The following is a 26,344-nucleotide window of genomic DNA, read 5'->3' as shown; positions in this document are numbered from 1 at the left end:
TTAAATGCATGGTGCAAATGCATTTAATAGTCATTTTAAACAAGTAGTTTACTCTTGAGGTCAATATCACTCACCCTGTGGTGTATTGTATGAAACAGGATTTCACAGGAACATTCCCATTGCACAGTCCTCAAATCTTGTCTTAAATGATCTAGCTAACTCTAGTCGCATTTTATCATTCAGTCACTAAGATGTTTTCATATGAGGTAGGAATTAACAGATATTCCTTGATTAAACTAAAGTGATGAAAACGCATGTGCCTAGTTTCATGTGATACAGTTGTAAGTTGTTTATATTTAGTCAGGTAATATTTGTCTTTCATTTATGTGAGCATTTTGTTTGTGCATAATGTTTTTGATAATGTGTTATTTATCAGAGAGTACAGGTAAAACAAAGTGTTACCACAGCAAGACTTAATGACGTCTGTAGTAAATAGGTCTTGTAACAAACCACGGCTGCTTGTGTACATTCCGTACGTTTTAAGGACGTTTTGTTCTCATGACGAAGAATCACACTGTTTGATGTTCCTTCGTTCTGTCACCAGAGGGCGAGAGTGTGACGCAGTGGTGGTTCCGCTGAAGCACTTTGTTCAGCTCGCAAAGAAAAATAATCAGTGTTACGACAGTTCGGTGTATTTTGGCTATAGTTATCTGAAAAACCCTAAATAACACCATCTAAGTATGTCTTTATAAATAGTGTAGTAAATGCGGTATAAATGACAAATTTATATAGCCACGTTTTTTTTTTACCTTTTTAATGACTAAAATCAGTAAGACAAAACAGTAGTTTTCAAGTAGATATAGTAATTAGTAAAATTTGGAAAACCACCTAGGGCAAATAGGTTCTACAGGAATCACGGTTACATTGGCAACTTTATGCAAATTTTTGTTTAATATTTACATTTTTTGCTGAGATTAAAATTTGGTAATGTTTTAAACTTCTCTCTGTACTTTGAATTGAACAAATGAACAGCAACTGGGCAGTATAATGTAAGGAAATGTGCAGAAGTGTATGACATGTTGAGGATGTGTGTATATTCTGTCTCAGAAAATTAAAAACACGTGATTTAGCAGGTCGTGCCCAAACTTTTGCACGCGCTTGTACAGTCCTCTGCAGCGGAGTTGTTTACCTCGACCACGTGGCTCTGATGACGTGAGCGTGCGCTGTCAAAAATAGATTTCATCAATAATAAATATTAAATAATAATCACCACAGACAATTATATATTAATACCAAATTAAAACTAATATTAAAACATAAACGAGTGGAAAATAAGGTATATAAAATATGCTAGGTTCATATGTTCGTCTGCTTTCTGTGATTGGCTGTATCGCATATCCCGTGGAGTCGCAGATTGGCTACTATGCGCCGCGCTGACTTCTGATTGGTCTGATTGTCTGTATAGGCGTGGCTTGAGTGTTCCTTCACTGTAGCGCTGATGCAGCTGGTTAGCAAAACAAACGACCTGAAAAACAGGCTGGAAAAAAAATCAGAAGAGAGGACTGTGCGGAGAGTGTCTGCGGTCTCAACTGGGAATGAATTAAACTGTTGCTTCTTATTCAACCTGCACGGCTCTAGGGCTTCAGGTGTACTGAACGAGGATTATTTGATGAGTTATTGTCGCTAAATTCATATATTTTACTTGCAAGGCGCTCGGCTCCATTTTGAAGACTGCGCAGCTCTCGGTTAAAGGCTTATTTCTCAGGCTATGAGCGAGTTTGACCATCTTTCTGCGGCGGTTGATGGGAGTCCAGGCCAAATCTCCAGCAAAAACAGCGACATCAGCAACGAACTGCATCGGGACATCGGCATAAAGTCGGCGTCCATATCCTCCCGTTGAATAAGAATCAAAACAATATATCTGCAGGTGCCTGAAGGGAAAGAATATGATAAGGAACTGAACACACAAGCACGTCAACACAGCGTCGTGACACATGCAGGACCATCGGATCTCTTGAATGAAAAGATCCCTGTTTGGGGGGAAATATAGCCTTCTCTACTTGCTCCAATCAGAGGTAGGGGGTCTTATTAATGATTTCACCAAAAAGCATTCACAGTTCTATGCATCAATCACAGGACTCAGCTTTATGCATGGGATCACTGCCATAATAAAAGCTATAATTCAGAGAATCCATTGTACTCGTCCATGTATTGACTCCTTAATGAGTTTTTTTTTCTAAAGGCTGAAGTGAAGGTTATGCATCATGTTGACTAATTGCCTTTAAGGTTCACAAAAAGAAAACAGAACGACCCGCAGCTGCCTCCTGTCTGTTGCTTTGTGTAAACAGTGAGACTGGAGATGTGAGCTGTAGAGTCAATGTGGCGGAGAGAAAGTGTGTTATGAAAGGAGGATGCACAATGAAAACATATGACATCATCAGGACGGTGGTGGCGACAAGAAGAGGCTTTGTTATTAAGAAAAAAAGAGGAGAAAGCCAGTGAAAAAAGAGCAAGCCTCCTTCTTATCTGTTGCCTTTAGATTTTTCAGTGTATCAACTGATTCTCAGTGTCACACCAGCACTGGTACAGTGTCAGTCAGAGTAGCCAACATGTATATTAACATGTTTTGACCACTCATTCATTCATTCTTTCATTTGTGGACCTATATTCCAAAGTTTTATGATTTTTATCATTGGTATTAATTACAAATTATACACCATTATGCATTAGACAAATGACACACTGACACTGACAGCAGAGAGCAGGAAGTTGACGTTCACATGCTGTGACAGCTTGACAAAAATACATCTGCGGTTAAATATTCCACAGTTTAATATTATTATATTCTTTGTTTGTTTCCCACTTTGTTGTTTCTCCTCACTTATTATATATAGGGTGAAACAGATGCTCACTGATGCAGAGATCAAGGCCTGTATTCTTTTGTTTTTACTTCCACAAAAGAAACAGATTACTAATACATTCAGAAATGTTTATTCTGTACTGTAAATTAAAACAGTACCCTTGTGGCCCCACAGGCCACATATTTAGAGAGCTACTAGGCTGCCCACATCAGATATAGACAGCCCACCTGTGTCCAACTAAAAGTAAAAATAACCCTGATTCCATGCCCTTCTTGAAACCATGTGAGCTGCACTACGGCCTCCTAGGTATTATTACTATAAGTAGAGAGATGCTCAAGCTTTATTCAAAAGACTGAATAAGATGAATACTTTTAACATATATTAACATAGTTGAAAGTGATATTATGTGTTTATTATTCCTAAGGCTTGAATTGGGTATTAAGTGCTGAAACACTAAAGAAATATAATTTTATTTTTTTGTTGTAGTTGTTGTTATTTTAAACATTACTACTGGTATTATTTGCGTAGTATAATGAACTAAGTAAACTGTTTAGACGTTTGTTTTTTGCAAAGTCGCTTCAAAGCAATGTTAAATGTATTGTTTACATTTGTCTAAGATCACCTTAAATTTACTTAAACATCCGGGTTCTTGTTTTAGCATTGGTCCGTCCCCTTGCCTGTGTCTGATTGGTACACTTACATGTCAATCAAGCCTCGGCCCGCCCACCAGATGACGTTTCCCGTGACAAAAAAAAAAAAAAAAAAAAAAAAACAGGCAGCCTAATCACAAACACAAAGAGAACAACAAAGAAAGAGCAGAGAAATGTACACGGTAGCGGACACGCAGGAGTGTGAGACAGTGTTTATCTGTTCAGGGTGTAATATATTCACTCAGAGGAGACCATAAAACTACACACAACACAAACAGCTGTTATAATATTCAGCTCAGAAGAAGTGGAGGAAAAATCGATGTCAAAGCTTTACAACGAAGATATCCAGTTTAGGTGGTGAGTTATTAAGTATCTTCATTTTTATTTCAGTGGGAATTAGTTAAAATCTCCAGTAGATATGCTTATTTGTGTCCAGACGCTGTCCATGTGGCACTTTGCAATGTTCTATCGATTCTTGTTGAAGAGAAATCCTCCAGCCATAAAAGTGCTTAAAAGCTTTAAAAAGCTGTAAATATTTGAGTAACGGCCTGAAATAATATTAAAGATGCATTGGTGAAGCTGTCTGAAGTAACCATTGCTCAGATTTGTTCTTTCTTCTTCTTTTCGGCGAAGAGCAGCACGCTGCTGCTGGATTTCTTTGTTTTGCATCCATCCATGTGGCTTTTTCTCTTTGTGTGCTCTCTCAAAAAGATTCACGCTGACAACGACGACTTTTCAGCGTTTGAATCTTTATTGTATTGAATTGCCTTTAGTGTTTCCTTAAAAAGTGCCTGCCATTCGGTGAGCTTTTTTTCCTCCAAATACATGTGTAATATAAATTGAGCTTTAACTAGTTTGGCGAGTCGTTGAAGTTTGCTGTAAAGGTAACAGTAGCACATGCAAGAGAAGGAAATGCAGAAGCCAAAAGAGGACTGGTGCTATACTATCCATATTATTCTGCTCCTGATTTTTCATCTTTTTTTAATATTAAACCCTAATCCCACTCTGTTAATCACAGGTTTTCTGAGATTAGCCTCATCCCACTGCACTTCTGCCCCTGCTTTTGTTCTTTAGTGAGAACTCCACATAACTCAATCAAAGCAGTTTTTAGATTTTGCCTTGGTAGTGGTTTTAGGTAGTTCTATGTATACTCCCTGAATATCCTTGATGTATAACAGTAGTAAAACCCTTTGTGGTTCTGGGCAGTAAAATACATTTTGGTGCTGGGCAGAACCCATTACACAATATTTTCCTGAATACCACATACTACAAGTTTTCTGTCATAGATAAGAACCATCTAAAAAACTATTTTGCTTAATTAATGAAAGTTTGGCAGTGTGGCCAAGAGTGAATTTTGTTGCCTAATCTTAGTCTTTTGTTCTCATGGGATTAGACTTACTTTTTAGAAAACCTAAATTTGATTGTAGTGTGATCAGGTATTCAGAGCAGTCAATTGGTTAAAAGCCAATGCAAAGTATAAATCTATGAAACTGTACCTTTAGCACAATCAAATCAAGTTCATTGGTGCTTCATCATACAAAATGTAGTTGGACATTAATCGGTTAATCTCTTAAAAACCTCTACATCTTCATCTACATTCATAATGTAGTGGTAATTATGTAATATACCAGTAAACCCTCTGGAGCTCTACCATGTTTTCCCAAGCCTGAGTCTTGGTCATGCATGTTCTGTCTGTGGCCCAGCAGAAGCTGTTCTCTACTTCACAGTACTCAGACTTCCTGTTCTGCTGCGGAAGTGGTTTTGTTTTTGTTTTGTTTCTGTCTTTCTGGGCCTTTCATTAGTGCACTACAGTAACTTTCCTGCTATTTCCCCGCTTATAGACTACGCCAAGATAGGGTTTGTGCCCTTCAGCTGTGAATGGAATTACTCAACCTACATTATTGTTAATATTTTGGGAATTGTAGCTCACTGGGTCAGCTGGATTGTGCCAGCAGCCAACGCATGAGTACAAACAAGCTAAGAGGAAGCTGACCCTCTACTATAAAAGGACAAGTCCAGCAGACAGTGCGAGAGAAGACAATTATAGCCAAAGAAATGCTACAGAGATCTCTACAGAGACCTATGTGCTATGACAACTCATCAGCAATGAGCGAAACATGAGTTAGTTTTAGCAAATCTTAGTCAGTCTGCTCAACCCAACCAAAAAAGTGTCATTTGCTGTCTAGATCTATTGCAATCTGCATTATGTCAAAAGTATGTAGTCAGACCTTTACTGAATTCACATGTACAGTTCACCCATTACTGACAGATGTGTTTTATTTCCATCTCCATAGAAAATAATCCAGATTGATTGCTGAGCCTAAGCTTACAATGCACAATGAAAAGTGTCAGCTAGAGAAGCATATCCCCAGAATGCTATTCTTTGGAGGGATGGGGCACTGTCCATAACTTTTGGGATAAATTATGATATAGAATTAGTCATCTGATTTCAGCACCTAATGTCACTAATGCAGGGGAGATGCAGGAGTAATTTTCTTTTTGCAGTGGAGACATTTTTATAACATTCTTGATTGGGGAAAATATTGGATAAGCACGTGTGTGTGAAATTCTGGACATAAAGAACACCTCAACTGATCACCATATTCAGCGAGAATAGGGGCTGTGGAGAATAGACAGAGATTTGCTGCTCATATGAGTAGATGGTAATCCATAATGCAATGGCACTGTTCCACTGCATGGTACCTACTCTACTCTGCTCTTCTCTACTCAACTCTACTTGCTTGGGCACTGGTTGGTTTTCCAGTATAAAGGCTCCCACCACCAACACTGCCTCTAATGGGAACTGCAGGGTTTGGAACCAACAACATTGGCAGCACTAACGCTACACAGAGTGGAACATACCATAAGCAGGTTCTATTTAATGGATCACTAGAATGACCCTCACCAATAAAGAGAAGCACTTATTAGTGCCCCTTTCCCAAATGCACTGGAATCCAGAAATGTTCTGGAGTTTACCCAGAGGAGCGTTATATGTGAACGTCATTACCCGGATGTTGTCCCCGACATTACCCAGACTTTATCTTGGTAGAGCCCTAGTTAAAAACTCTGGAACACTTTCAGTGCATTTCTCACATGCGCTGACTTGGACTTCTCCCAGAGTTTCTCCTGTATGCACTGCACACGTCCTACGCTACGCCAAAAGCAAGTGTTTCATTTCCTGCTGCAAGCGTGCACCTGATGCAGAATGTCTCCCATTGTGTGAAAGAGGCATAGGTCTCCTGAGGGCACTGAGCAGCTAGCTATAACTTTAACAGAGACTAAAAATATTGTAGTTGACAGAGGGGAGAAAACTTATTATTTACACTTCTTTAGATTTGCACAATCTAACTTAACCTGTGAGAGTTAAAATGATTAGCTTTTTCTCTTTTAGCTTTAGTTTTTAGCAAATTAGTTTATGCTTGGATTTGTGTAAGCTTGACAATGCATTTCTGAATGCTTTCTGAATTAACCTCAGCTTTAAATGGCACTCCTTTAATACATATGTATCTTGGATAAAGACTTGCCTGTTAACGTCTTGCAAGTCAAGGTTATGTTTAGACACTTTGAGTGATCTGTCTTTCTCTTCTTTCTTCCCACTTTTCTTTCTTGTTCTCTCTCTTATTTTTCTGCCTCTCTTTTTTCCCCTCTCTCCTCCAAAACCCCATCTTTCCTCATCTGGTACTCTGAAGGTTTTTTTTTCTCCTGTGGTGTTTGTGTGGAACGTGCCACACACCCACTCCACAACAACGACGGCTTTTGCTTGCATCTTCCAGTGTTTCTTCTGTCAGCAAGTTCAGCAGAGCTGTAATTCATCCAGTGCTAGTGCCGACGAGCCCAGTGAGGAGAACCACGACTGTGAGATGGTGAAGATGACCAAGTCGAAAACCTTCCAGGCTTACCTTCCCAATTGTCACCGTACTTACAGCTGCATCCACTGCCGAGCACACCTGGCCAACCACGATGAGCTCATCTCAAAGGTGAGCCAACTGGTTTCATAGAAACAAATGCACATAAACTAATAAGCATTCATGCACATGTACATGTACAAAGCCACTATCCATGGAATGAGGGCTGTCACATTTAGTCAATAAACACCTTAAAAAATAACTCACCCTATCAGGAATCATTAGATTATTAGAATAATTTGCATAATGTGTCCAATGCACAATTTTATTTTTATGCTTTTTATGCCCTTAGTCTTTATTCATTATATGTTTTTAATAATCATTAGTTTAGACACTAGTCTTGAAGTGCTTAAAAGTTTTTAATAGGAAATGGCAAGTTTTTTTATTTTTTATTTAATAGATACTTTAACTGAATTTTTGATAAATCCAGTTTTCTCTTTTACATCTAATGTTGATTTTTACCTTACAAGAGGTTACTTTTAGCTGTTTTTTTTGCACATTTACATCTATGTAGATTTCAACAAAATTGTTGTCAGTCAACGTTTACAATTTCAATGTTGTCCCCAACGCCACATTTGAGATGATGATGATGGTGGGGGTGGGATTGGATAGGTTTAGAATGTCCAGGCATTTCATTACCAACCGTGTATTCAACCTAAAGGTTTTTTAGGTTTCTCTAAACATTATTGTTAGACATTTATATCTTGCTTTGTATCTTGACCTGTATAATTAATTACCTCTCTGTATGCAGAATAAAAATGCATATACATCCAAACAAATGTATACATACTAATTATCCAATAATATAACTAGGCCTATATTCTCACTTGGCTGGTGCTAATTCCCATACAGTTTTACAACTTGCAACCTCTTTAATAGGTTTTAGGGCTGATCTGCCCCACTGGGTTTTGTTGTTTGTGAGAAATACACACACATTTTTACCTAAGCAACCAGTCTACCTGTAGTATTGTCACTAATTAGGAGCGTTTATTAGCAGCAAAGTCACGCGCTGCACTTCCAGACGCCAAAGCCGTTAATGCTGCAGTCAGAGATGATCCAACTCCCACCATGCACTGCACCTGTCAGGATTGATCACTTACCTGTAGCCACAGAGGATCTGTATGATTTGTTTTTGTTTACCTGTTTCCTACTTTGCAGCTAGATTGATGTGCTTGTTGTCTTTGTTGTGAGCCACATTTGTTTACATGACTGAAGGTTGGTTTGTTTACATTGAAAATAATATGGCTTCTGTGTCTGTTAATTGCAATACAGGTCAAACGTTTAAAGCAAGTTCAGCAGTTTCACACATGACCCAAGCAGCCATTATGAAGTGTTGCCTTCCACAGTGTGCAATGCATGCCTTGGCTTTAACACTGTGTTATGAAAATGATACAAAACACTCTGTAGGCAGAACAGAAAGCTACTGTTAAAATACACCTTCCATATTACTTTGAATTTCTTTTTGTAAAGTCCAAAAAATAAAAATTGAAAGTGAAATGGAAGGCTTACATTTATAGTAGCTTCCTGTTCTGTAGTTTGGAACCATTGCCATAATACAGTGTTAAAGCTAATACATGGAGGAGACCACACTTCATAATATCTGCATGTGTTGTGTGAAACTGCTGAACTTGTTTGAAGCTTGCTTTCTAGCTGCCAGTGAAATCTGGATAATTTTGACTCCAAAAGGAATGTCGCTTGACTTGTATTTCCAACCCATTACTAGAGGGTGAATTAAGTAGCTGTTCTTCTTCTCAAAGACTACTTTTGAGTTTGAAACTATTTTTAAAACATGTGCGGACGTCACTGACTCTGCCATTGCATGCTGTCGTCTGTGTGACCCATACAAGCATAAACAAACCCACTCCACCCAAACAAGAACACTGCAATCACATTAGCAAATCACATCTCCTTTGAGCTTATCAGAAAACAGCAGTGGACTGTCATGAAGCTAAACAAACAGTACATATTGGGTGTTGGGGAAATGTAGCAAGGCTAGATTTTAGTAGTGACCCTGACAAACAAGGTGCATTATGTCAGTGTTTATCAGTTGGTAATTAAAAGTAATGGGTGCATGTTGACATTCAGGTTATGCAGTACAGACCTAGTTCCAGCTTCTCCTCACTACTACTTCACTATCAGTGATTCTTTTTCAGGCTAAACACATGACTGCATTCATAATGTCATACAGATAATAAATAGAGTTGAGAATTGTTTTGGTCTCAATCTTTACTGAGAATTTAGGGAATTATATGATTCCTCAGTTTTTGTGTAGTGCCAGTGCACTTTGCAACAGGTGATATGCTACATAAAATTTAGTGCTTTTATATGTATACATTACATGGTAGAAGAATATTAGTTATTACAAGTTATGTCTTTAACTATTTTATTTTTAAAATTATTTTACTATGTTCTACCATACACACACAACTTTTGGCCTCTCAAGGCTTTATCCTCTTACTAAGTATTATCACCAAACTTAGCATAAATGTTTGCACCACCGTTTGTGTTCGATACATTATTTTCCTAGCAAAAATGTAATGTTATATATTACAGTTGGAATTACACTATATGACTTCTCATATTCTTATGTTTTTGCCTGGCCGTAACAATAAAATGTAAGAAGCAGTAGATTCCAGTGGATTCCCGTTCCAGGAGTTGCATGTGTCACTTCATTAAATCTTTGCCATCCTCTTATCGATGTTGACGTGTTGTATCACATTTTAGACTGTCAGAATGCCACCAATAATTGGAGCAGCATTAAAAAGCGGATCAGCTAGCCTAGCACTGGCCAAAGTAAAGCTCAACTCCCATGCTGGACTCTTTGAGAGGCATCAAACGAGGCCGGGTGGTGGAATGTGTGCTTCATTGTGAAAAGTCTAATCTAAGGGCTCCCCGCAGTAAGTCTTCAGCAACCCTCCAATCCCTTACCTGTATACACTCTCACTGTCTTCCATATAGACCATCCATTTACTTGCGTTGAGATGGAAGAGTCTTCTTGTTTGCTGATGGCACTGTAATACCAGCACCAGTTTTAAAGAGTAGCAGAAATGTATTAGAAACTAACATTTAATCAATCAATCAATTGATAAGTTAATTATTAAGCCTATTCTTTTTAATGGCATTTTTTCTCCAGTTAATGTATGCAAGGGATTTGCACTAATGCACTTTTAAACAGGAAATCACTGCATTAATTCATACTTAGTAATGTACTTATTTTGGTGCAGATACATAAAGTAAGCACCTTTGATCACATTTGCCTCTAAATAGAAATGTTTTTCATTTACAAATCCAATCCTATACTTACGTATATATTTGAGTGGACATAATCATCATCAGAAAGTATATATTACTCTAATTAAGTCAATAAACTGGCACTTATTCTATTGCTTACCAGTGACATGCAGTCAGTAAGCTGGGTCAAACTAGGAAAATGGATTAATAACATTAAAATCAAAAACGTAAATAGCAATCATTTATATGTATATAATTAGTATTTAGTGTATTAATATTTTGATTTTGTATTGCCTTCTTACATGCCCCATGTACATTCATTGTAACAGCATCATATTGTAACGGAGACAATAAGGCTGACTTTGAATGTTGAATTTTGACCTTATTCTGCAGCAGTTATTTGTTTAGGGCTGGATTGATTTAATCCTGTTACTGGAAAGCTTGTCTCTTCCTTCTGCCTCAGTGCATTCAACAGATTACCCGGCTCTGTTTATCAGATAGAGTCCTGCACCTCTTAACTGCACCTGCAATCAAGCCCTGATTGAAAAGGCCCAGAACAAACCCACCATTGACAGCAGTTCCTCTCAGGACCAGGTGCCTTTGATGAGAACAGTAAATGACCCACTTGTCCTGTTTTAACAACACAGATCTCGAGTTACTTTAGCTGGCCGTTGGGAGCTGTGCAGGAGAGAGAGACAGACCAGTTTGAATCTAAAGGCCTGTAACCACCAGAGCAGGCGTAAAGACATAAGGGGAATTGGCCAAGAATGATCTGGTTGTTCAGTTAGAGAAAAAGCTTTGGCTGAGTGTAGATGCTGAATTCTCATCATTTTATTGGATGGCCTGAGATATTAAGATAGTAGCTGCTATAGCTGCTGCTTTTGATCTTCCATGACCATTAAGTAACAAAGATTACAAAGTTAGATATAGACTATTTTGCCAGTTGTTTGTTTAGACATTAAAGTCTTCTGAACTGCTTTTGAAGAGGCATTATTCTTTAAGACATCACAGCAGTAGCATACTTATGCCAAATTACAGTAATTTTGAACGAGAGGCCAGCAATGTTTCTAAGATTGCTGTAAAAGTAGGTCTCTATGTTAGTTGGTCAAATGATGCCAATGCTGTAGTGAGCTAATAATTCCCTTCAGAAAAATGCTCTTTAATTATCCTAAACTGGGAAGAGGGTTATTCTTTTACTAAATACTTGGTAACAGGAATTTCATCTTCAAGGATATTGCCTTTACACATGCACCCCTGAACCAGGAAGTGATGTTGTATTTACAGAAGGAAGTGTGTTAATTTAGAATAATCAAGGTAAAACACATTTTGTCCTCAGTCTCATAGGCATGGCATGTGCTCTACTTTTTATTCCCCTCGACCTCCTGCTTTTATAGCAACAGTTGGCAGGCATGCCCACTCCAAGCCTGGCAGCCAGAAAAGGCCCTGTGGCCATGTCAAAAAGCTTTGAGTTCCAAAATGCATGGCTAAATGTAGATCTTTACAGGCCAAACTCTCACACACAAACTCCTGGAATTCTGAGCCAGTTCAGCATCTCAGGTTGTTCTGTCTGATTTTACAGTTTAGTATAGGTACTTCACTGGAATTAAAGTGAGTGGTCTTCTTAATTTGGATCATAGATGTAAACAAGGAAACCAGTTTTCTTTAAGGAGGAAAAGGCAAGGCCACTTTAAAGACAATGTGATAATGTAATGATACATTGAATTGAAATCAGTTTGTTGTCTTTTCATTACTAATATGTATAACCCCCCCCCCACCTGACATAACACAATTGAAGAAATGTCTGAATGCAGCGAAGTATGCTCTATTTGTTCATATGTTCTTTCTTTCCTAGAGTAAATGTTGACATTTGGCAGTGGTGAACATAGAGTATTAAATAATTAAACGTACTAATAGAATTTTTACTGAAGCATTAGTATTTTCTAAGATTTTAAACCTTCACTATCGCATCCATCTTCATTTTGGACAACAAAAATGGTCAATACCCATGTTGGAATATATATAAAGATACTGTACGGTGGATACAGGTGCAGTAAAGGGAATTTAACACAGAGCTGTTAGCAGATTAGCCCAGCATGTCTTAAATATTTCTGCTGTTATACAAATAAAAAAAATTACAACACATATGTAATGGGTATCCTTTTGATGGAAGGAGAAATGAGCCCTGCAGTACTGGAAAGAACAGTGAAGAGTTTAGGTAGATGGTACAGTGCAGCACTAAATGATACCAAACAAGTTGGGGGTCTCATATTAGGTGGCCATTAACAGTTCATGACGTTTCAATCACAGAAGTAGAGAAAATGGAAAGGGTTATGAACAAGGCTATATTTTGTCAGGATTGAAATATGCAGTGGTAAAAGCAGCTGCGCCAGTCACAAAAGCAGGAAGGAAATGGGATCTGAAAAAGGCTGTGCAGGTAGCCAGGAGCTCATTAGAGCTAAGTGATGTGATTGGCCAAGTTCAATGTAGAAGAGCAAGGCTTGGGTCAGGTGATACATGGAAAGATTTTAGTAAGGCCACATCACCAAAGAGAAGGCAAATGATGACTAGTTTTATTTGTGAGCATGAAGAGGAGGCATGGTGTGCAACAGCAGCATCACAGGCAAAACAAGGCCAGTGGCTTCGTTGGGAGAATCTAGAGAAGCGGAAGATTTTAAGGCAAGAATTTGGGTGATGAAGTCGTATTAAATTTTTGCTGGGAGTAACTTATGACATCCTTCCAAGACCACAAAATCTTGGACAGTGGGTAGATGAAGACTCTAGTTGTGGATTATGTGCAGGGGTGGCAAGCTGAATCATAGCCTATCAGCTTGAAAGGTTAGTTTGTCACAGGGTCTGTATACATAAAGGCATGCATTGACGAGTAGCTGTAGTAATAAAATAGTTAGGTTTGTGTGTGAGGGGGAATGTTTTCAAGAATGTGCACAGACAATAAATATTGGTAGATGGGGTGAAGCAAGATATTAGAAATTGCTGGTGGACATAGGAAATAGGCTGCAGGTCCCGAGTGCATTGTGTTAACTACACTGAGGCCAGACAGGATTCACTACTCTTAAACTAAACTAAACTAATAGTTTATTTCATAGAGTTAACAGTTCCATTTGAGGATGAAGCATTAGAAAGGAAGAAGCTGAAGTATGCAGACTTGGCAGCTGAGGTGAGGGGTGGCAGGCACATGTAAGAACAGTGGAGATAGGCATTAGGGGTTTTGTAGCCAGGTTAGCCACATCCCTGCTTGTGCATTTCGGCATCAGGGGCCGGAAACTAAGGGCAGCTGTGAAGTTATCAGAAACAGCTACAAGGTCTAGTCAGTGGTTTTGGATAAGGAGAACAGAGGCGCTGTTGTGGTTGTTGGTGCTGTAGCATGTAGATTTCATATGGAACCAGTGGCACTGAGCATGCATTAACGGTGCAAGTGGCACTAGGTACAGCTTAGGCACCAGGGAGGCCAGTGTGGATTTACGGTTGTTGATGGTGAGGTAGGACTGTAAACCTGGCTTGGAGGGGTGGGGGGGGTGCGTTCACTGTTGAGCCTTCTGGAGGTGTTGTGGGCTTAATTCAGCGAAACACTGATGAGGGGAGGTGCCTACCTGATGACCCCTGTGAAGAGCTAGCAATACAGTGGGTGGTTTGGGTACTCATGGGCTGGGCTAGCTCACGAATAAGGATAGATAAACGGCCACAGCAACCTTAATGTTGAGGTGTAGGAGTCAACAGAATTTTATGGCTGCTGGTTGGAAGAGTGTGTTTTGGGCCCTATGTGAAGCTCTAATGTATTATTATATTTAATATTTTATCCTGTGTATGATTATAACATAATGATATATGTCACATCTAAATATCTGTTCTATTTTTTCTAAAAATCCAATACATATAGGAATTAGATCATGTTGTGCATCAGCTTACTTGTTATAAAGCAATGTGTGTTCCTAACCCAATTTCTAACCTTATTTCTAATATTCTCCCCAAAACAGTCAAATTCACAATAGGCTAATGTAGTGGGGGACATTTCACTTCTTGCCTGTGTAGCCCCTCTCAGTGTTTCAGCTGTTGTGCATGAGTTGTTTAGGATGAAGGAATGACTGGCTGCATTAGCCTGCACTAAGCCTGCACCCTGGTCATCAGTGGAAAAAGTAAAGCCGATTCTGCCGTCTGTCTCAGCCTCCCTGACCATGGATGACAGCCGTCTAGCAGAAATGTGCTGGATCACTGCCACATGAACCTGTGGCTCACACCTTGTACTAGAGCCTTGAAAGGCAGGACTTTCTGCAGAATTGTTTATTGTCTAGATGTAGCTAGAGCTGTCACAATTATTCATTTTACTTTAGTTGTTTCATTTCCATTTCAGTGTAATTTTCAACCTGCATTGATTAGATCTAGGTGAATTTTTATTAAAAAATGTTGTAAAAGCCTGTAAAACTGCTTATATTGTGTTGTTATTTTACATTAATGTTTTACTACAATTTTTAAAAACTTCCTTGTTTACCATTTACCTTTTAGAAGGAAGCCTGTTCTCAGTAAATGTTTACTGTTTTTGTTTACAGTAAGTATCTTTAGAATATGGTAATGGTTATGATTTGCAGTTCTCTAGTTGATTTACATCAAATATCTAGATAATCAGGAGATTATTTGGTAGTTAATAGATGGTGAAATCTATTTATATCAATAAATAGTGACAGCACTAGTTGCAACATTTTCACACAGGTACTTAATTAGAAAATTAGATATTATGCTCTAAAATTAGTTTCAGTCTATGAAACCCTGGTTATTCAGACAGTGGCAAGTGTTTCTGTTTTGAGTATTGTGTTGTGTATCTTTGTCAATGACAAAATTGTCTAAATGTATATAAATAAATAATTCGATTTATAATCTATTAATTAATCAATTTATTTATTTTTATACCTCTCATAGTCATAATAATCGGTTTATTCCACAATTTTGTGTGTGTGAGAAGCCTGTATGGAATCCTTTGTGCTGTTCAGCATCAGATGTTCAGATGTGACCTGGGTTTTGTGTACTTTGAGTCAGGCTGGAACAGAAGGCTTGTTTGCCCTTGCAGCACACTAGAGGATGGCTGCTGATGGAGGATACTGTACATGGCACGTAGACACTGTGCTGAATGGCACTAGCCTTGCTGATCTATGTTAATGCTCTGAGATAGAAACTAAAGCAGGCTAATGCTTTTAAAACCACCAGGTCAGAGGGAAAAATGGAGAGAAGGGATGAGCGCAAGTGAGCGAGCTTCAAAGAGAGGGGGAGAGCTTAGAACAGACAGCCAGGCAGAGCTTGAGATGCCAAAGTAGTAAGTGAGGGAAACTAAAATCTAAAACTAAACTAAAGTATTTTATGTAATAACAGTTGCAGACACTCAATTTACCAGTCACTCAGATGTGTTTTCCAGAAATCACAAAAACACATTGACTAAGTTATTTTAGTATTTTTTTTCAGAGTTGTTAGCGTTTGCCATATTTGTAACAAACACATCAACTGTGCTGAGCCAATGACAAAGGGAAGAGGGGAAAAAAAACACATATTTTGGCCACTTAAGAACTTGAGACCAGTGGTGGACAGTAACAAAGTAAATGTAATTTGTTACTGTACTTAAGTATTTTTTTGTGTATCTGTACTTCCACTTTGGGTGACTTTTTAATTTTACTCCACTACATTTTAAAGTCATATATCTTGTTTTTTACTTCACTACATTATGAAAATCTGCAGTTACTTTTTGGTTTATGTGTGAGTAAAACTAACATGTCTAAATAAATCTCCCTGCTCCACACAGCTCTCCACATGACAGTGTGTCTCTGTTGCTAGAAGACAAACAAACAAAGGAGCCCCGCTAATACAAGTGAAAATGTCCTCTGCCTAAAACTAATAATACTAAAGGCTTTGTTTTTATTAACTGTTGTGTGAATTTGAGACCAAGTAATCACTGTCAATTCTTAGAATCATTATGAATTAACAAAATGATTTGCACCGATTAGTATTTGGCTGTATTTGAGTCATCAGTAATGACTATTCATATACGCATATACGTCCATATACATGATTTACAGATCTGTAGATGTCACCGCTCCGGGGTGTGTTCTCCCTCTGTCTGTGTGGGTTTCCTCCCACGATCCAAAAACACACATTGGTAGGTGTATTGGCAAGTGAGTGTGTGTCACCCTGCGAAGGACTGGTGTCCCCTCCAGGGTGTGATCCCGCATTGCGCCCAGTGACTCCGGGTAATGTCCGGACCCACTGTGACCCTGAACTGGATAAGCGGTTTCAGGTAATGAATGAATGAATGAATGAATAGGTGTCACAAATCACTCACTGAGAGTCAGTTGGAGATTTATTAAACACGATACATGAAGCAAGGTCAAAACCAGAAGAACTATTCCAAAGCCAAAAATCAGTACAGAGAGATAGAACAGTCGGAAAACAGTCTGTTTAAGAAACAAGTGTCTCAGAATTCAAGAAATCACTCAAAACATACTCTGCGAGTATGTGGACAAAACAGAGAGCTTAAAGGAACACTAATATTTTTACATTATAAGTACAGCTTCAAAATCATTGTGATGCTTCACTGACCTGTGATAGGGAGATTAGAGCCTCTGTTGTTGCTACTCTTTGTTCAGCACTGCAGAAACGGCACTATGTAAATTTTTGAGGGTGGTAGGAATGCATTGAGAATCCAGTTAAGGGTCACAGTGAGTCTGGAGCCTACCCGGAAACATTGGGTGCAATACAGCAACACACCCTGGAGGGAGTGCCAGTCCTTCACAGGGCGACACACACACACACACACACATATATATATATAAATAATGGGACTCGAACCCACAACCTCCAGGTCCCTGGAGCTATGTGACTGTGACACTACATGCTACACCACCATGCTGCCCAATTTCAGTACAGTGCTGTAAAAGGTGCACATGAGGCCATGTTTCCTACAGTATAGGTTCAACACAGAAGTTTAAATTGGGCTTAATACTCATCAGACGGTGACCTCTGGTGGATTGGAGGGGCAGCACCTTGGGTGTTTGTAATAGTTAATAAAACATCATTCATTGTATTTAATCTTTGGCCATTTCTGCTGTGTTCAGTGTCAGACTAATAAATGACAATCTATTAAAAGACTGGGGAACCAAGAGTGACATGAGTCTATTCATTTACAATGTTTTAAGAATAAGTCATGTTACAAAATTATAATATTAACATTATAGCCGTAATATATCATAGTACTTTTACTTTCAATGCTTATGTACATTTGAAGATGAATACTTTTACTCAAGTTGAGATTTACAACGAGGACTTCTACTTTTACTTTTAAGACTTTTTAAATGGATATATACAAGCTGAAAGTAAACAGTTAAATTGTTTATCGTAATAATTGGTAGCCAGTGACTGAATATTTATAATAGAATCCAGTAAGTCAGTGATGAACCAACAGTTCAGTAGGCTGAAAAATAGTGTTCCGTTTAATGCCCTGTGTGTTCACACAACTGTCAGCATAGGGCTCCCAAATTTATTATTGTTTTTATCATGAGGTTAAAAGGCATGTCTGCTCTTTCACAGTCTTCACCCAGAGCAGCATGTCTGTGGAGCATATTTCTATGTAGAGTATAGATGTGCAGAAGGTAGGAAAAATCTCATACACAGAGAACTAAAATTGCCAACTAATAATAAGTGAACTGGAACTTCTAGACAAATGAGCCCTTTCATAGTAACACACAAAACACGCAGACACATTATGTATTGATTAAATGCACATGTTGGCCCCAATCCAGAGCTTGGCAGTCACAGTTTAGGTGGACTTTGCATGAACACCAACACCTACTTTTTTACTTTCTCTGTCTCTCTTTCTCCCTCACACACCTACAGGCATAACCTGTAGGTGCACACCTGCATATACAGTGAACTTGAGCTTACCAGGAAAAGTACTGTATCCTATTTCTGTACACAGAAACAAACCATATAAACAGATTCTAAAATGTATAGTGGCCTCAAGCCAAAACATTGGTATCATAGGTGAGTTGGACATTCCACAGAGACCAAGACACACACACACAGAGAGCACATGAGTACAGAACCATTTAGTGCTGCTTTTGTTCATAATTAAGGGATCCTGATTTCTTTTTGGGGTCGGTAACTTCCACATGGACATGGGCAATTGAAATGCCTGAGAATTGCTAAAACGCACCCAAATCCATTGTGGTTAAATGACCACCAAATGATAGTGGAATCTAATAGGATTTGGCAGATAATTGCTTATAATTTTTGGGCAATTTGATAACTCATTGGATATGCTCATTGTTTCACATCTATATAATAAATGCACTATATTGCCAAATGTTTTCACCCACCCATATAAATAATTGAATTTAGGTGTTCCAATCACTTTCATGGCTACAGGTGAATAAAACCAAGCACCTAGGAATGTAGATTGCTTCTACAAAAATTGTGAATGAATGGGTTGCTACCAGTGCAACCAGTCCAGTCGTGACATTTCCTCACTGCTAAATATTTTGCAGTCAACTGTCAATGGTATTATAACAAAGTGGAAGTGTTTGCGAACGACAGCAACTCAGCCACAAAGTGGTAGGCCACATAAAATTACAGAGTGATGTCAGCTGATTTGAGAATTCCAAAGTTCTGCAGAGTCAATCACAACAGATCTTCAAACTCTATGTGGTCTTAAGATTAGTTCAGGAACAGTGCGTAGAGAGTCATGGAATGGCTTTCTAGAGCCGAGCAGCTGTATCCATTGCAAAGCATCAGATGCAGTGATGTAATGCACGCCACCACTGGACTCTAGAGCGGTAGAGACGTGTTCTCTGGAATGACGAATCACGCTTCTTCATCTGGTAATCTGATCGACGAGTCTGGGTTTCACTGTTCTTGTCTCAGTACATTGTGCCAAGTGTAAAGTTTGGTGGAGGGGGGATTACAGTGTGGGCATTAGAGAGCATTTTGGGGTCAGACACTTCTGGTCATAATTCCCATAAACACACTCCTAAACCTTGTGGGAAGCCTTCCCAGATGAGTTGAAGCTGTTATAGCTGCAAAGGGTGGAGTGACGTCATATTAAACCCTATGGATTAAGAATGGGATGTTACTCAGTTTTATGTATTATGTTTAAATGGATATTTGCATGTCTTTAATTGCCTTGAATTCATATTTCAGTGGGTCAAAAAATTTATTTTTTCTGTAAAGTTACTGTTTTCGAGACACAGGGTTTTGTTGCTACTGCAGTGTGAGCTCACCTGATTGGCTTTCATGGCTGTTTATCAAATCTGACTTGCACCTTTGTTTCTGTTTCTTTTCCCTAGTCATTCCAAGGAAGCCAGGGACGAGCCTACCTCTTCAACTCAGTGTAAGTATTACCCCTTGCCTATCACCAAATTTAGTTTTCACTGCTGAGCCTTCTGGAGGTGTTGTGGGGTTAGATCAACAAAACATAGAGAGGAGGTGTCTACCTGATGACCCCTGTGAAGAGCTAGTGATACTGTGGCTGGTTTAGGTACTCATGGGCTGGGCTCAGTGAGTAACTAGTTGTTAAGGACAGCTGGTTGCTGATCGGATCATAAACGGCCACAGCAACCTTATTGTTGAGGTGCAGAAATTTAGATGATGTAGTTTGGAAAAGTGTGTGGTGGGCCCTATGTGAAGCTCTAATGGATTGGCAAAGATGTTTTAAATCTTATTTTATATACGATTATAATGGCATTTATGTAGTGCAGAGCACAAATACTGCTCTCTAAGTTTAAAATATTGGAAAAAAACATTCATATAAGTGCAAAATTAATGGCACTGTTAAGCTACTTTTTTGTTTGTTTTTGTCCATTGTATAAAATCTAGCTTATACACATTAACTGTGAATTAAAGTGTGCAGAGGTGTGGATTCTTTAGAGAATATTTATTTATTGATTTCGGAAAAAAAACATATATCCTTTCATTTGTCCACTGCTTCCCAACTTCTGCACATGGCTGTAGCACTCAGCATGCCTAGGCTGAGTTTTGCTGAGTCAGCTGCTTTCAGCCTCGATCACAACAGAACAGAACAGCAGCCGACAAAGATCAAGTGCTCGAGATTAGTATCACTGAGCCGTTGTACGCTGTTTTTATGTAATTCAGGCATGGATCAGCAAATGATATATGTGAATGGTAATGAATTTTCAGTAACTCTCTCTGGTATGTGAATGGTAATGATTCTCTCTCTCCTATGTCTCTGCCTCTCTCAGGGTGAATGTGGGCTGTGGTCCAGCAGAGGAGAGGGTTCTCCTCACAGGTTTACATGCTGTGGCAGACATCTACTGTGAAAACTGTAAAACCACTCTGGGCTGGAAATACGTACGTTTCTGGTTTTTATTTTTCAACTTTTTGACAGCCACAAACTAAATGTTCTTAGGGTAGAATTATCCCTGTTATTTAAAAATTTCTTTCTCTCTCTCTAGTGTGTGTGTGTGTGTGTGTGTGAACTGATCAGCCATAATTTATTTAAAATGACCTGACCATATAGGTTCATTTTGTAGTTTTACAATTACAGACTGTAGATCTTCTTTTGCTTTGCATACATTGCTAGCTTCATTCCTGACTAGACTATACATAAAATGTCAGGACCTTCACAGCTGTGTAGTATAACAACATGACATTGTGGTGGTGGTGGTGGTGTTAGTGTGTCTTGCACTGGTAAGTCACATGTGGCAGCACTGCAGAAATGTATAAACATTGTGCCCAATGAAAGCCCTTTTCCACCAAAAGAACTTGGGCTTATATGATTCTAGGTGGCTTTCGGCAAAAGAGCCTGCATCTACACCGGGTTTAGTGCAACCGAAGATGTGTCACAGAATGTTAGAAGACGGCAGATTGTCTCCAAAAAAGCAAACATGGATCAACTTTTGGCGATAAGAAGAATACACACGCTCTTCATGGGTGTTGCCATTGCTTCTTGCTCCTATACAACTACACAGATGTTGTCTAAGTTAGTGCTGAAAAACCTACTATTCTTTGGTTCCCACTGCAGAACTTTTGGGTTCTGGAAACTGTTTTTTTTATGGTGGAAATGCACCAAACATTTCAAAATTAAGTTCACAGACCGGAATGGAGTCAGTTCCACATTGGTAGAAACGTGCTGACTGTGCACTCTATTACACACCTCCTTTGCTGGTTCCCCTTGTAAAGTCAGAGACAGTAGTTTATCTGTATTGTTGGTGTTAGTCCTTCTATAGTCCTTCATTAGTGGTCACAAGACGCTGCCCTTCAGACGCTGCTGGTTGTGATTTTTAGGCAGTGGACTATTCTCAGTCCAGCAGTGACTGTGTATTTAAAAACTCTGGCATCACTGCTGTGTCTGATCCACAATGAGTACAAACGTAAATAAGTAAGTAATGTATGTTTCAGAATAATGTGAAGAATGCAAATAATGTCCGAAAGTCCTTGGGGCTCTCTTACCATTGCTAGTAAACACGATTTATTTGAAGAATGCTAAGAGCTGTAGGTGAAATGTCTCCTCCTTTTGTTGTATTGCCTTTACAGTTGTCCTGAAGACTGTTCTCAGTTGTTACTGCAGTGCAGTGTGAGAAGGTTCATCGTGTGTGTGTGTGTGTGTGTGTGTGTGTGTGTGTGTAAGCTCTCATTTATTTATGTCCCTTGCTATCCTGTTACTGAGCTAAAGGCTGATAGATTAGATGTGTAGCTTCCAATTCCTCCCACTGCATAACAATGACAAGCAAGAATTCTGAACATTGTGTACAATGGTTTCCCCTCCAAGTACATGCTCATAATTTTATATATATATATAATTTTTGTTCAGTCACTTGATAAAAAACAGTGGAACAGATTATCATACGTAAAGTTATCATTAATGTGACTATAGGATAGCAATGTTATTTGACTTTGAGATTAGAGATGTAAAATGTAGTAGTAAAATGTGAAATTCTGAAAAACTTAATGAGCAAATGCACTTGTCAGGATTGTAGCTCTAATGTTTGAGTCTCTCTCTCTCTCTCTCTCTCTCTCTCTCTCTCATATACAGGAGCATGCATTTGAGAGCAGTCAGAAATACAAGGAGGGCAAGTTCATCATTGAGCTGGCTCACATGATCAAGGACAACGGCTGGGAGTGACCCCAACCACTTCCTCTCTGCTCAGTGACCTATTGGGCTGCTCTGTAGCGGACTTCAGAATGACACCACACATGCGTGCGCACACACAAACACACTCCTTCACACACACACACACACACACACACATTTACAACATCCACTCCACCTCCTCCCCCATTTCTCCTTCACACAGACAGTCTCCCCTCCACCAGATCATTCAGAAACTCTTATGCACTGAAATGAGAGCGGGACAGAGAGTGAGAAAACAAAAACAAGGGGGATTCCACTTGTCCATGTGTGGTAACTGAGAGAGACTGAAGATTTCTCCAATAATTGACTCCTTTCTTGTCATGGGTTTTTGCTGTGTTTTGACCTTCATGTGTCACTACCCTTTCATCAGCTGTAAGGAGTTCAAAGAATACACCATCACACTCTTTTCTTCTCTTCTTTTCCACACCTTCCTCTCTCTCTATCTCTATGATTGAGCAGGGAATGATGAGATGTGTGTGTTTTTGTGTGTGAGAGTGTGTGTGTTTGTACCATTTTCCTTTTATGCAGGAATTTTGAGTCCTTTCTGGTGGACTTATGATACTGATGATGATGTTACTGGTTAGCATTCTTCTCCCTCTTAGAGAAAGGTCTTGACTGAGCATGCTCTTTCCTTCTGCGTTGGGATGGCAATGGGAGGTGTTAGGTGCATATGATATTTTGAAAAATGTTATCTGGGATGGGGTGTTATTAAAAGGGGCGGGGCTATGTAGCAGTACCGTGGATACTATTGGACAGGGACTGGGGTTTGGGGGGGAGGGGGTGGCAGTGGACAGAGTTTCAGCATTGCAGTGGCATTTTTGTATTTATGATGTATTCCTGTACCTTTTTATCTATTGTATTTGATTTATTTTCATGGTCTTTTTTTTTCTTTTCTTTTTTTCTTAGTTTTTCCCCTTTCCTCTTCCTTCAATGACTTCACTGTGCAATTTGTGTGACCCGGTACCGTAGAGTTTGACCCCTGTGCAGGAGCTGTCCTGTCTTTAGCTGTAATCTGGTGCTTTTAGGCAAGATCAAACAAAAAAAATAATGTGTAGCTTTTAGTGTTGAGGTGGCATTTGTGGCAGGTTCCATTTTTGCATCAGTACTATAAGTGAAAGAAATAACTTGTTTTTGTTTCTTGCTTTTTTTTTTTATATTATTATTGCTGTCTAAACGCACTGGACAGCAGGGGGAAACTTAACCTAGTGTCGGTAAACCACAACCCTACATCACATGTTGACCCTTTTGTCAAATGCTTCATATTGTTCCTGATGATTACAAAACTTTACAGTAATGTTCTTCTTATGATCATGCGATTTGCGTGTGCTTGTGTTAATGTTTGGACACACGCATGCATGTTAGCCGTATGTGTGTGTCGCTCAGTGTGTTTGAGTGTGTGTGCTTTTAAGCATTACGTTACGGCGTACTTGAATGCAGTTACTTTGTTTGCACTTTGCAGAGGCCTTGTTCGTGGGTTTAGAGGCAAATGTCTGTCTGTCTGTTTTTTCATGGCCTTTTTCATTGAAGATTGAATGATTGTACCAGATGCTTTTGATTGAACTTCAGGGTTGGGTGATTGCTGGCATAATCATCTCCCTTTAGAGTAGAACTTCTGCTGCTTACCTTCTTTCTTTCTGTTCACAAGTTGAAAAAACAGAGCACGAATGTAGTGCTTTTTCTTATTTGATTTAAAAATTTATGGCTGGGAACCCATTGATAACACTAACAATCTGTCCAGTTGATTATAAATATAAATAAGAAACACACATTTGAGAGAAATAAAATTGTTTGGGTGCTTACAAAATAACAAAATGTTGTATGGTAAATAGATTTGAATGCCTTGACAAATTAGTTAATTAAAAAATATATATATTCAGTGCCCCTCATTAAAATGATGGGTCTTCACAAAAATGACATATTGCAAAATGTGCTGCTATCTAAACTTAATGCAATCTGGAGCTTTCACTTTACACCTCCTGCACTTTAACTGGGCTGTGTGAGAGCGTGAGTGGATCAGTTCTTTACATACGTAGTCCTCCTTCCACATCTTTGCCTCTAAGCAGCATGAATCTTGTGCCTCTTCAAAAGAAAGAAAAAAAAGAAAAAAATCTCCCTCTTCTCTGTTGTGCAGTGCATGACTCCATTAAAACCCAGCACACCTGTCAATCAAAGAAATGTAGAAAATGGGGAAACAAAGAGGAAGAAAAAAAAACAAACCAACCTCACAGAACTATTATCCACTGAGAACTATATTTAGAAGCGTAATATTATCTTATTATTTTTTGGTAGGTCAAAATAAGAGTTATTACAAATTTAGTGGTTATTTTATGCAGAGCTTCGGGTGGGGTTTATGAGTGGCTGGGCAGAGATATTCTAATTGTGGGTGCAGGGGTTTCAGTAGCAAGGAAGGGGGCATTAAATGTAGATTTATATGGAGTATAAATCAAAGCATATTATCATGATTTTTGTTTTTTAAGATAGAATCAGTGGCAAAACCCTCAGCGATTATCGCCAATAAGGTCAGTCAGGTCACGTGACCTTTTAATCATTCAAAGGCAATGCAAACAAAATAGTTGTAGAGATATCCTACTTGAAAGAAAAAAAAAACAGGAGTTACAGACAAGACATTGTCCCTGTCTCACAGTTTTTGTACATAAAGTAACATATTTAAGGTTTTATATACATATTTCTACTGGGTTAGTTCTTCTACTTCCCTGACTTGAAGCACTTTTGTTCACTGTACCTCTGGCTTTGTGTATGTATACGTGTCTGTGTGGGAAATGAATGAGTGTATGTGTGTGAGAGTGGTTTAGTTTCCTCTCTTCATTGTTATTTGTGAGTTTTAGCTGTTTGTTGATTAGCTTCTTCATGTCTTATCTCTTTTAGATTAATTCACTTCTTTCTGTTGCTGTCTTGTAGCTTCGATTGTGAAAACGAGGCTTGCTTTTTTTCTTTCTTTCTTTCTTTCTTTTTAAATCTAAAAAGTTGCTTCTCCTACCAGCTTGTTGACAAAGCACTCTGCTTTTCCTGGTTTAGCATTGTGCTCCAAGCGGTGAGCTGGATTCACCTGCCGAAAAAAGTTCACAATCGCAACATTGGCTGAGACCCTTCTTTCACTCAAGCGAGCTTCTCCCTAAGACTCACACCTCAAAACTGAAGACAAGTGAGGCCAGTGTCACTGTCAGTGTGCACCAAATAATTGCAGAATTGTTTTGTTCAACCAATCGTTAGCTCATAGCTAAGCTTTCTGATTTGTTCAGTCACAATCGTGAATGTCTCAACTGCTGGAAATTAAACCACTTGGAAAAAAACCAAAAAGCAAGCATTCAGTTCTTTAATACCAAGTGTGAAATTCTGATATTTCTGTCAGTTTCTTTTAATTTTTTTTTAACAAATTCATTGTTTTCAAAGTGGCAGTGTCTTTTTTTTTTCCCTTTCTGGGGGGGGGGGGGTATCAGGCTGTTAAAGGAGTTGGTTTGCTCCTCCACTTTGCCATTTGCTTTGGTGACACTGGTTTCAAAACCTTTTTAAAACTGTCAGTCTATAGGGTATGTCATGCAAAAGACATTTAGGTTTAAAGCATCTTTAGGTATGCACAGGAAAAATGATTGTAAGTTT

The 26,344-nt window shown here is 38.8% G+C and overlaps 1 protein-coding gene across 4 annotated transcripts; it reads left to right on the top strand.

The window, feature by feature from the left end:
- Positions 1 to 1,472: 1,472 nt before the first annotated feature.
- LOC136679526 (protein yippee-like 1) lies at positions 1,473 to 26,338 on the top strand. 4 transcript variants are annotated; one of them, XM_066658115.1, is made up of 5 exons: positions 1,473 to 2,015; positions 7,225 to 7,428; positions 19,923 to 19,966; positions 20,835 to 20,943; positions 22,628 to 26,338. In XM_066658115.1, the coding sequence occupies exons 1-5, from the start codon at positions 1,959 to 1,961 to the stop codon at positions 22,715 to 22,717; spliced, it is 504 nt and encodes a 167-aa protein (XP_066514212.1). In that variant the 5' UTR covers positions 1,473 to 1,958; the 3' UTR covers positions 22,718 to 26,338. The 4 variants fall into 4 exon arrangements, with proteins under 4 accessions (XP_066514212.1, XP_066514211.1, XP_066514214.1 ...); XM_066658114.1 differs by having other exon boundaries at positions 7,141 to 7,428; XM_066658117.1 differs by lacking the exon at positions 1,473 to 2,015 and adding an exon at positions 3,591 to 3,808.
- Positions 26,339 to 26,344: the final 6 nt, after the last annotated feature.

Source organism: Hoplias malabaricus, chromosome Y (assembly GCF_029633855.1).
Source record: "Hoplias malabaricus isolate fHopMal1 chromosome Y, fHopMal1.hap1, whole genome shotgun sequence".
Lineage (NCBI taxonomy): Eukaryota > Metazoa > Chordata > Actinopteri > Characiformes > Erythrinidae > Hoplias > Hoplias malabaricus.
Note: the sequence above shows the minus strand (reverse complement) of the source record. Positions and strands in the feature narration are given on the sequence as shown.

Bases quoted from the DNA above. Each gene is read 5' to 3' on its own strand.
- LOC136679526 (XM_066658114.1), top strand. From the start codon at position 1,959: ATGAAAAGATCCCTGTTTGGGGGGAAATATAGCCTTCTCTACTTGCTC. The intron at 19,967-20,834 runs GTAAGTATTACC...TGCCTCTCTCAG, and splicing joins GCCTACCTCTTCAACTCAGT to GGTGAATGTGGGCTGTGGTC. The intron at 20,944-22,627 runs GTACGTTTCTGG...TCTCATATACAG, and splicing joins CCACTCTGGGCTGGAAATAC to GAGCATGCATTTGAGAGCAG.